Source organism: Colobus angolensis, unplaced genomic scaffold, assembly GCF_000951035.1.
Source record: "Colobus angolensis palliatus isolate OR3802 unplaced genomic scaffold, Cang.pa_1.0 Scaffold65, whole genome shotgun sequence".
NCBI lineage: Eukaryota > Metazoa > Chordata > Mammalia > Primates > Cercopithecidae > Colobus > Colobus angolensis.
This window is the reverse complement of record NW_012120154.1, coordinates 95,583-107,562: the sequence shown is the minus strand read 5'-3', so window position 1 is coordinate 107,562 and position 11,980 is coordinate 95,583. Positions and strand designations below refer to the sequence as shown.

At 41.7% G+C, this 11,980-nt stretch overlaps 1 protein-coding gene and 1 pseudogene across 2 annotated transcripts in view; one reads left to right on the top strand and one right to left on the bottom strand.

The window, feature by feature from the left end:
- Positions 1-11,980, top strand: part of EP300 (E1A binding protein p300) — a 119,935-nt gene that overhangs the window by 28,775 nt on the left and 79,180 nt on the right. Inside the window, 1 exon segment of the mRNA XM_011964151.1 lies at positions 5,995-6,629. Coding sequence (XP_011819541.1) covers positions 5,995-6,629 — 635 coding nt within the window.
- Positions 9,004-9,552, bottom strand: LOC105527737 (annotated as a pseudogene). Its single transcript, XR_001004261.1, has one exon. The product of XR_001004261.1 is annotated as an acyl-CoA-binding protein pseudogene (transcript).

Genomic DNA, 11,980 nt, shown 5'->3' with positions numbered 1-11,980 from the left:
AGTAGCTGGGACTACAGGCGTGCACCACCATGCCTGGCTAATTTTGGTATTTTTAGTGGAGACAGGATTTCACCATGTTGGCCAGGCTGGTCTCAAACTCCTGACCTCCAGCAGTCCACCCGTCTCAGCCTCCCAAAGTGCTAGGATTACAGGCGTGAACCACCGTGCCCGGCTATACATTATTTTAAAAATTACTTGAAACCATTTGTTGCTGGCATACAGAAATTCACTTTGATATGTTTGTATTTATGGTATAACCAGTCACCTTGCTAACCTCTCACAGTTTCCAGTTGTGTGTATTTCTTTAGAATTGACAATGGTTGTGTATATTCATGGGGTACAGTGTGATGTTATATGTATTTGCTTTGAATTTTTTATGTCAACAGTTATATTATCTGCAGACAATAAGTTTTGTTTCTTTTTCTTTCTTTCCTTTTTTTTTTTTTATTGAGACAGAGTTTTGCTCTTGTCGCCCAGGCTGTAGTGCAGTAGCACTATCTCAGCTCACTGCAGCCTCCACCTCCCAAGTTCAAGCGATTCTCCTGCCTCAGCCTCCTGAGTAACTGAGGTTACAGGCATGCGCCACCACGTACCACAAATTTTGTATTTTTGGTAGAGACAGGGTTTCTCCTCAGGCTGGTCTCGAACTCCTGACCTCAGGTGAACACCATGCCTGGCCTTCTCTTTTTTTTCCTTTTTAGAATTTGTAACCTATTTTTTTTTATGTGTGTGTGTGTGAGATGGAGTCTTGCTCTGACACCCAGCCAGGAGTGCAGTGGCACTATCTCTGCTCACTGCAACCTCTGCTTCCCGGGTTCAAGCGATTCTCTTGCTTCAGCCTCCCAAGTAGCTGGGACTACAAGCGCCCGCCACCACGCTCAGCTAATTTTTTGTTTTGTTTTGTTTGTTTTTAGTAGAGACGGGATTTCACTATATTGGCCAGGCTGGTCTTGAACTCCTGACCTCAAGTGATCTGCCTTGGCCTCCCAAAGTGCTGGGATTACAGGCATGAGCCACTGTGCCTGGCCGAGATGAGTCTTACATTTTCTTTATCCTTTGTTACTATGGTGAATGACAGTTTGTAGATGTTCTGGTGTCCCTTGGATTCCTGGGATTATCCCAACTTGATGATAGTTTTTAAGACTTTGGTTTGCTCTCTTTAAAGAATCTTGTTTCTGTGTCCATGAAGAAGGTAGGCCTGTGTTTTTCTTATATTGGCCATGTGTAATTTTTATAATATTATTTCTGGTTTTTTTTAGAAGTGTTTGTGTTAGCTTGAAATTGTCTTTTTATTGAACGTTTGGTGTAGGGCATGCCTGTAAACAATTCGGATATGGTGCTTTCTTTATGGAAAGATTAACCAAGGATTGATTTTTCTTTAGTAGTAATAGGATTACAGTGGTCTGCTTTCCCATGTGGCTTTCTTTTTTTTTTTTTTGAGACGGAGTCTCGCTCTGTCGCCCAGGCTGGAGTGCAGTGGCGGGATCTCAGCTCACTGCAAGCTCCACCTCCCGGGTTCATGCCATTCTCCTGCCTCAGCCTCCCGAGTAGCTGGGACTACAGGCGCCCGCCAACACGCCCGGCTAATTTTTTGTATTTTAGTAGAGACGGGGTTTCACCGTGTTAGCCAGGATGGTCTCGATCTCCTGACCTCGTGATCCGCCCGTCTCGGCCTCCCAAAGTGCTGGGATTACAGGCTTGAGCCACCGCGCCCGGCCGTAGCTTTCTTTTAAACTTTTATAAATGGGAAATTTCAATGTAATAGAAGATATTATAAAGAAATCCCATGTGCCTATTACCCAGCTTCAAGTTTACTAGTATACCACCCTTCCACCCTCTTTTTGCTGGAATATTTCAGTGTATATCTTTCAGTAAAAAGGCTGTATTTTAAAATTATGCCATTGTTGTAGTCAATAAAGTTAATGATTTCTTAATATCACCCATTACTCAGTCTGTACTTAAATATCCCGTACTCTCATTTCAAAATGTGTTTATAGTTGGCTTGTTTGAATCAGGATTCCACCCCCCAGCTTACGCTATGAATTTGTTGGAGAAACTGGGACATTCCATATCCTATATGATTTCTTTTTTTGCTAAGGTTTGAGTATTTTCTCTGTAATGTATTTGTTTTGTATAGTTTCATTTTTTTGTATAAAGTTGATAATAGTATTGCTTTGTCTTTTAATTTTCTTTTTTTCTTAACCTTCTTGAAGTTCGTCTTTTGTTACTACAAAAAACTAACTTCTAGTTTTGGTAATGCTGTTATATTCGTATTTTCTCTTTCATTTATGCTTTTATCTTTGTCTTCCTATAAATACTATTTTTCTCATATAATTTGTATACTTAATTCACTATTTTTTAGCAACCTCAGGAGACTCACTGGAGAATTCATTAATTTTTAACTTTATTTTCTAACATAGGCCTTTAGGTTTTGAAATATATATATATTTTTTTATATAATTTTTTTTTTTTTGAGAAGGAGTCTCGCTCTGTCGCCCAGGCTGGAGTGCAGTGGCCAGATCTCAGCTCACTGCAAGCTCCGCCTCCCGGGTTCACGCCATTCTCCTGCCTCAGCCTCCCAAGTGGCTGGGATTACAAGCGCCCACCACCTCGCCCGGCTAGTTTTTTTGTATTTTTTAGTAGAGACGGGGTTTCACCGTGTTCGCCAGGATGGTCTCGATCTCCTGACCTCGTGATCCGCCCGTCTCGGCCTCCCAAAGTGCTGGGATTACAGGCTTGAGCCACCGCTCCCGGACGAAATATATTTTTTATTACTCAATTTCCTTTGTGATTTCTGCTGTAACTTATCACTGCCTACTTTTAAAATTTCTAAAGTGAAGATTTTTTTTGCCCTCTACATTCAGTATGCTAATGATAAAATATTTTCTTGGATACTCCAAGGGAAAAGTAAAAATTGCAAATAAAGTATGATCTCAGTTTTGTAAATCACATAAATATAAGGAAATAAGGAACTATATCAGTATAGTAAGCAGTCATTTTTGAATAGTGAGTTCAGGTCAGTTTTGTTACACATTTGGGTGGTGGTGGTTGTTTGAGATAGGATCTCGCTCTGTCACCCAGGCTAGAGTCACCCAAGCTGCCGTGATCCTCCTCCTTCAGCCTCTCTAGTAGCTGGGACAGGCACAGGCCACCAGGCCTGGCTAAGTTTTGTATTTTTTTGTACAGTTTGGTTTTCGCCATGTTGCCCAGGCTGGTCTCCTAAGCTCGAGCCATCTGCCCTCCTCAGCTTCACAAAGTGCTGGGATTACAGGTGTGAGCCAGAGCACTCAGCCTTATGACAAATTTTTAATGGAGGAGCCCATATGATACTTTAAAAGGAAAGAGTAATTCTGTAAAACTCTGGACTCTAAATCATGCCCTGAGATCTTGGGATACAATTTGGTTTAGTTCATATATGACCATGTGCTTACTATGCTACGCTGTAGGCAATGAGTTGGTGTATAAGTGGTAAAATATGTCCTTCCCAAAGAGTGCGTGAGTGGAGTGAGGGGTGGTTACAGGGGATGGCAAGGGGAGGAGAGGAGGTAAACCCAGGGATAATTTCAGTGACATGAAAAAATGCTGTAAGATACAGAAGGAGCAGGATTGGGAAGGAAAGAAAAAAAAAAAACAAGAATAGGAAGGGCACATACAGGAAGAATCATACTTAGGAACCAAGATTAATTGGATCCAGTAGACCATTAAGGCAATATTTTGTCTTCAAGGGATGGACTGTTTTTTAAGAGGCTAGCTGTAGAGTTTTTGTTGGAGTAGACAGGGTCTCACAGTGTTGCCCAGACTTGATGTGAATTCCTGGGCTCAAGCTATCCTCTTGCCTCAGCGTCCTGAGTAGCTGGGACTATAGGTGTGTACCACTGTGCCCAGCTCCTGGTAATGCCTTTTTAATGTGAAAACTACTGTAGAGAATTAAAAGGGAAGAAAACTCAAATAATTTCTGTAATAGGTTAATACTGTCAATAGGTCAATCAGAAGTAATTTTATTCCCCCAGGGGACGTTTGGTGATGTCTGGAGACAGTTTTGATTGTCACAATTGGGATATGGGTGCTACTGGCATAAGTAGAAAGACTAGGAGTCTCCTGATGATACTAGAGGGCGCACGACAATCCCCCTCCATCCACAACGAAGAATTATCACACAGCTCAAAATGTTAATAGTGCCAAGATTGAGAAACCCTGCATTAATCTATACTTAGCACCCAGTTTTGTTTGTTCTTTATTGAGACAGGGTCTTGCTCTGTCACCCAGGCTGGAGTGCAGTTGCGCAGTTATTTTAGAGCTCACTACAACCTCAGATTCCTGGACTCCATTAGTCCTCCCACCTTAGCCTCCTAAGTAGCTAGGACTACAGCCTAATGCCACCACACCCAGCTAACTTTATTATTTCTAGAGACAGGGTCTTGCTGTGTTGGCCTGGGCTGAAGAATTCCTCCTCCCTTGGCCTCCCAAAGTACTGAGATTACAGATGTGAACCACCAGGGCTAGTCTACCACTCTGTTTTTGATAGGGGTGGTTTGTATGGTGAAGGAGCCAGAGGCATGGTTTTGTACCCTATTCTGGCTAGATTTTGGTTAAGGAAAGCTATTCTGTAGGCTACAGGTCAAAAACCCAGCCTGTTGAGGGCCTACTTTGAGACAGGTACTATATAGGAACTTGGTAAAAATGGTGGATAGCCCTCTGCTTAACTGGAGCACACACTGAATGTTCCACAAATGATGGGTCTTTTGTATCAGTTGTCTGTCTTTATGTATTACAATATTTAAAATGTTTTTTTTTTTCCCAGCCTGAGTTTAGTTTGTGTATAGATAAGTTATTTTAACTGTTCTTCTGAGGAACTTGGGAATATTAATACAGCTTAATTGTGTTTCTTTTTTCCATGACTGTGGATACAAACCTTTAGCTGGCAACCCATGTAATAATGGGTGCTGTGCTTTTTTTTTTAACTAAAAATAAAACTTTATTTCAATTATTATGCTAATTCTATAACATTATTTAGAATGCAGGGGTTTTTTTTTTTTATTTATACTTTAAGCTTTGGGATACATGTGCAGAACGTGCAGGTTTGTTACATGGGTATATACATGCCATGGTGGTTTGCTGCACCCATCAATCTGTCATCTACATTAGGTATTTGTCCTAATGCTATCCTCCCTAGCCCCCCACTCCCCGACAGGCCCGGGTGTGTTATGTTCCCCTCTCTGTGTCCATGTGTTCGCATTGTTCACCTCCCACTTATGAGTGAGAACACGCGGTGTTTGGCTTTCTTTTCCTATGTTATTTTGCTGAGAATGATGATTTCCAGCTTCATCCTTGTCCCTGCAAAGGACATTAACTCATCCTTTTTTATGGCTGTGTAGTATTCCATGGTGTATATGTGCCACATTTTCTTTATCCATGCTATCATTGATGGGGAGTGTTGTACTTTCAATCTCTTTATTCCTTGGTCTTATTTTAGGTACAGTTTTTAAGTGTTTTAAATCTGTTGAGGTAACCAAATACCTCCTCAATTTAAAAAATCTATACAATTGTTTTAGTATGACCTAAAAAACTACAATATAAATAATATATAGGGCTACATGTGGTGGCTCATGCCTGTAATCCCAGCACTTTGGAAGGCAGCGGACAGATAGCTTCAGCTCAGGAGTTCAAGACCAGCCAGGTCAACATGTCAAGTCCCACCTCTATTAAAAATACAAAATTTAGCCAGGTGTGGTGGTGTACACCTGTGGTTGCAGCTACTTGGGAGGCTGAGATGGTAGAATCACTTGAACCTGTGGATGGAGGTTACAGTAAGCCAAAATTGCACCACTGCACTCCAGCCTGGGCAACAGAGCAAGACCCTGTCTCAAATAAATAGAAAAACGTGGAGTGAGGTTTGGAAATGATATTTAATGCTTATTAAGAACAAAATATAGGGCAGTTTTTTTATTTTGGTTTTGTCATACTTTGACCTTTACGTTTTCCCTTTGCTTTTAGATTTTGGCTCTCTATTTGACTTGGAGCACGACTTACCAGATGAATTAATCAACTCTACAGAATTGGGACTAACCAATGGTGGTGATATTAATCAGCTTCAGACAAGTCTTGGCATAGTACAAGATGCAGCTTCTAAACATAAACAGCTATCAGAATTGCTGCGATCTGGTAGTTCCCCTAACCTCAATATGGGAGTTGGTGGCCCAGGTCAAGTCATGGCCAGCCAGGCCCAACAAAATAGTCCTGGATTAGGTTTGATCAATAGCATGGTGAAAAGCCCAATGACACAGGCAGGCTTGACTTCTCCCAACATGGGGATGGGCACTAGTGGACCAAATCAGGGTCCCACACAGTCAACAGGTATGATGAACAGTCCAGTAAATCAGCCTGCCATGGGAATGAACACAGGGATGAATGCTGGCATGAATCCTGGAATGTTGGCTGCAGGCAATGGACAAGGGATAATGCCTAATCAAGTCATGAACGGTTCAATTGGAGCAGGCCGAGGGCGACAGAATATGCAGTACCCAAACCCAGGCATGGGAAGTGCTGGCAACTTACTGACTGAGCCTCTTCAGCAGGGCTCTCCCCAGATGGGAGGACAAACAGGATTGAGAGGCCCCCAGCCTCTTAAGGTAAGTACAGTTTTGGTTTGTGTGCACAATTGGCACACATGTGAGTATTGCCATGATGGATGGAGGGTTTGCCTTACATTGTATAGCAGTTTCCGCATGCTACATGCCAGGAATTTACTGTGGGCTGTCATAAGTTTTAAGAAGTGCCTGTATTAAATTTAAGTAAAACATTTATTTTACAACTAGTATTCTATAACTTCATACTTCCAAATGATTGCTGGCTAATGCTGGTTCTCTCTGGCACAAGTATTGGAATGTTTTTATCTCATTTCCAAGTCCAGTTCAGCCTTGTAGCCTCCTTATAAAATTACAGTTTTGAGATGGATGGCATTACACTATCTTCAGATGGAGACTCCATTTGTTGCTATTGCTTTGAATGTCCCTGGTTTCCAAGAGATACATTTATTCTGAGAAATGTATTAACTGGTATTTTTCTTTATTGGTTGATGGAAATTAAGGTGCATTTGTTTATATGAGACCTCAACAGTGTAGATGTTTCAGTGAACCAGAACTTGGCCAAAGACTTCTGTTAGCTTAGAGAATGCTAAGTATATTATTTAAAATACTTTAAACTCTTTAAATGTGTACCCTGTATACATAAATAAGACATAATCACACATACTTCAGTGCTTATTTCTCCATATTTTTCTTTACATATTTTATCCGTTTTTCTTAAAATGGGATCACACTATGGTTGCCAGTGCCTGGCATGATGGCTTCACTTGGAAGATTAAATTGGAGATAGGTACGATTTTCACAAGGAGTCAGGAACAAGTTTTCTCTGTAACAGGAATAATTTGAGCAGACATCAGGACTTCTGTGTTCCTGAGACTCTTGGGTGCAGTGGCCATGCCTATAATCCCAGCACTTTGGGAGGCCAAAGCAGGAGGATCTCTTGCACCTAGGAGTTAGAGATGAACCAGGTAGCATTGACCCCATCTTCTATTTAAGGGAAAAAAAAAAGGGGGAACCTTGATGGTGACGGAGAATGCGAATGTGAATTGAAGACAGATGGACAAACTTGTGTTGGGGGAAACTGAGGTGACATGTAGGAATTCAGAAGCCTTAAATGTTTTTTTTGGTATAAGAATATTGACAAGTTAGGATTCTGTTTTAGCATTCCTGCTTTGTAGATTCTCCCTTTCTGCTCCTCACCCTCTGCCCACTTTTTTTTTTTTTTTTTTTGAGACAGGGTCTTGCTGTGCTGCTCAGGCTGGAGTGCACTGGCTTAATCATGGCTTACTGCAGCGTCAACCTGCCGGGCTAAACAATCTTCTCTCCTCGGCCTCCCGAGTAGCTGGAACTAAAGGCACACACCACCACGCCTGGCTGTTTTTGTTTTTTTTTTTAAGAGATGGGGTCTCACTACATTGCTCAGGCTAATCTCAAACTCCTTCTGGGCTCAAGTGATCCTCTTGTCTCAGCCTTCCAAAGTGCCAGGATTACAGGTGTGAGCCACTGCACCCAGCCTCTGACACTTTTAGATTGCCGTGTCAGTGTAGCTTACTTAGAATATTTGGAGTGAGAACCAGAAACAACAAGGTAGATTATTAAGTACCTTTTCTGGAATCTCGGAACATAGCTATGAAGAGATAAAGTCCTTGCCACCAATTCTGCTATGGAGAGGAGGGATGCCAGACTTAAAATAAACCCTCACTGGTGGACAAAATACTTAAGGGTTAAAGTAGTGAATGAATTTACTTCATGTAAGCTACTTTCTACTGTGCACATAAGATACGAATTTTAGAGTATGCCAGGTAAGTACTATGGAGAAAAATAAAGTAAGGAAAGGCTCATTGACAACTGCTCGGGGGTGTGGCACTATTACAGTTGTAATCTAAATTTCTTACAGAAAGTGAGTTTATATAGAAGTGAACAAAACAAAAAGCTCCTTGTGGAGCTTGTGTTTTGATGTGAAGGAGGAATTCAAATTTTAAACTTCTGTTAAATGATGTTTTATTTCCTTATTTTATGTTTATTTTGAGACAGAGTCTTGCTGTTGCCAATGCTGGAGTGCAGTGGTGTGATCTTGGATCACTGCAACCTCTGCCTCCTGGGTTCAGGCAGTTCTCCTGCCTCAGCTTCCAAGTAGCTGGGACCACAGGCATGTGCCACCATGCCTGGCTAATTTTTGTATTTTTAGTAGAGAAGGGGTTTCACCACGTTGCCCAGGCTCATTGTGAACTCCTGACCTCAAGTGATCTGCCCACCATGGCCTCCCAAAGTGCTGCTGGGACTATAGGCATGAGCCACCGCACCCGGACCTATTTCCTTATTTTAAATTGAGCCCGCCTATATTGATATTTTGTAAAGTACTTATATCAGTGTTTGACGAATGAGGGAGATTTAAATGTTTAATAAATATATATATATATTTTTAAAGTAACAAATACACTTTTAATTAATCTCAGATAAAAGCTACTCAAGGAATGTCAGTAATCGTTTTAGCCACTAATCTGTTAGAGCCGTATGGTGAGCAGCCTTGAGTAGCTGGGCTAACTGGTTATTTTCCGGAATTCCCACCATCCACGGTATTAGAAAAAACAAGGCATTGTCTCAGTTCAGGAGAAACACATGGCCTAGTAACCAAATCCAGTCATTCATATCCCGTATTTTTTCTTTAGCTCTTCTACTTTGTTGATGTAAGCTTTCATGGCATCTTCCTTGGTAGCCCCTTTCAGCTCCTTCCAGGCATCCCACTTGGCCTTGCCTGTGAAGTCCAACATCCCGGGCCGTTCTGTATTTACGTCGCCCACGGTTGCTTGTTTGTAGCGGCCATAGATGAACAGCATCTCATCATTGGCTGGCTTGGTCTTAAGGTGCTTAACCTCCTCTGCAGCTTTCTTAAACTCAGCCTGAGACATCTTGGCCGCCTTGCAAGAACTCCAGGGAGACCGCGGAGGAGGCGAGGACCAGGAAACAATCGCTCCTGTTTAATAAAATTTTTAAAAAATTTTAAGTTATATAGGTTTAGGATAAGATAACCACTTAAGGCTGGGTGTAGCAGTTCACACCTAGAATCATTCCAGACCAGCCCCAGCTGGTGAGACCCCCATCTCTACCAAAAAAAAATTATCCTGGTGTCATGGCACACCCACATCACAGTTGCCCTTACACTGTACCAAGTCCTAAAATTATCTTGTAGAGTGAATTATACTCATTACGTTTCTTCTAAAACTCCTAAGACTCGTGATATTTAAGAATTAGGGTTTAAGGTGTGAGGAAGTTTTCAGTGAGATTTGATGACTGTAAGCCTGTTGGCAAATGACATCAGCTTTTGAACACAGTTCTTTTCATGGAGAAATCTGTGGTTCAGGATGTGCAGGCAGGTGATGATGTTACTACTACAGCTGTCTTCCAAAAGTCTGACCCATGGTGATTTATGGGAAGAAACTTGGATCATACTGCCTTTTACCCCAATCTTTAGATTCAGCATAAACTAATCAAAGCCAAAATGTTTTTAAGTTACTTTTGTTTTTGAGGCAGGATCTCTTTCTGTCACCCAGGCTGGAGTGCAGTGCAGTGGCACCATCACAGCTTACTTGCAGCCTTGATCTCCCAGGCTTAAGCGATCCTCCTACCTCAGCCTCCTAAGTAGGTGGTATTACAGGGACTGCCATGCCCTGCCAGTTATTTTTATTTTTGTTGAGACAGGGTCTCACTATGTTGTCCTGGCTGTTCTCAGCCTCCTGGCATCAAGCAGTCCACCTGCCTTGGTCTTCCAAAGTGCTCAGATTACAGACAGGAGCCACTGAGCCTGGCCACATTTTTTTCAAGAAGGAAAAATAGGCATGGCTTAGTGGCTCACGTCTGTATTCCTACCACTTTGGGAGGCTGAGGTGGGAGAATCTCTTGAAGCCAGAAGTTAGATGTGCCCAGGCAACATAATGAGACCCCATCTCTACTTTTCTTTTTTCCAAAAAAGAACAGTTGTCTGCAGGACCCATTTCTTGTAGCTGCCTAGAACTGTGTGTGGCTTCTTCACTCTCTGTCTTTTTAGTTTAGGTAGCTATTTGTATGGTGGTAAGTCATTGGACATCTGGAGCATATTAGCTATGGAGAAAGAAACAAGATCAAATAACTATAGTGTAGCAGAAATTAAGTACAAAACATTCCTTCCTTATTACATTTAGTGTGGGGAGTAAAGAAGCGGGGCTCAGGAGATAGAAGGGGCAATGATCTGGAGGTTGGTTGTTATTTTATTTTCTAACTCTTCAACAGATCTCTGTGGGAGATGGAAAAACAAAAGCTAGAGAATCTTTTTTGGTCACAGTGACCAAAAGTGTCAGGAAGAAATTACTGCCAGCTGATCTCAGCAATCAGTGTAGTCTGTGTATTTGAACCCATAGTCTGCCCATAGAGGAGCTTGGAGTTTCCAGGTAATGCATCGTGATTAAGGGAACAAGCAGTGTCAGGAAGTGGTTGAAATTCAGTTGGTCTAGGGAGGCAAGGCATGCAATCATGAAGGACCAAATTGGGGAAATATTTGGATAAAGACATTACATTTATTAACAAGAGACAACAAGGCAGCTTAGAAATTCCAGCATTTTGTTGATTCAGATAATAGGACTCTTGAGGGCATAATTTATTGTCTGTCATGTGGGTTCTGTGATAGAATGACTTTCATGTTATGTCTATCATGAATTTTCATGCTAATAAGAAACAGATGAAACAACTCCCCCATGTATAAGTATGCATATTATTGGAGCCACATTAGATAAATACTAGTACGTTAAAAAAAAAAAAAAAAAACATAGGTAGCAGCAACACTTGCAGACAGATTTGTAACTACCAAAAGTAGCCTGGACTTGATTTAAACCTGTGTCTGCATTCTGTTGCCCCTGCAGTCTTTTTGGCAAGAAAGTTTCTTTCTTTGCTCTGCTCTGCTCTGCTCTTTTCTCTTCTCTTCGACAGAGTTTCACTCTTGTCATCCAGGCTGGAGTGCAATGGTGCAATCTTGGCTCACTGCAACCTCTGCCTCCCAGGTTTAAATGATTCTCCTGCCTCAGTCTCCCGAGTAGCTGGGATTACAGGTGTGTGCCACCACGCCCAGATAATTTTTGTTAGTAGAAACAGGGTTTCACCATGTTGGCCAGGCTGGTCTCAAACTCCTGACCTCAGGTGATCCACCCACCTCTGCCTCTCAAAATGCTAGTATTACAGGCGTGAGCCCCTGCGCTTGGCCAAGAAATTATTTTCTCTGAATGCTTCTCATTTCACGCCACCTCATTCTTTTATGCTTCCATCAAACTGCCACTTGTAAAGTACTTGTAAATCATTCTTGGAAATTACTTACCTTAGTCTCTGAATTTCATCTGGAAAATGAAAATGTTCTTTTTTTTTTTTTTTTT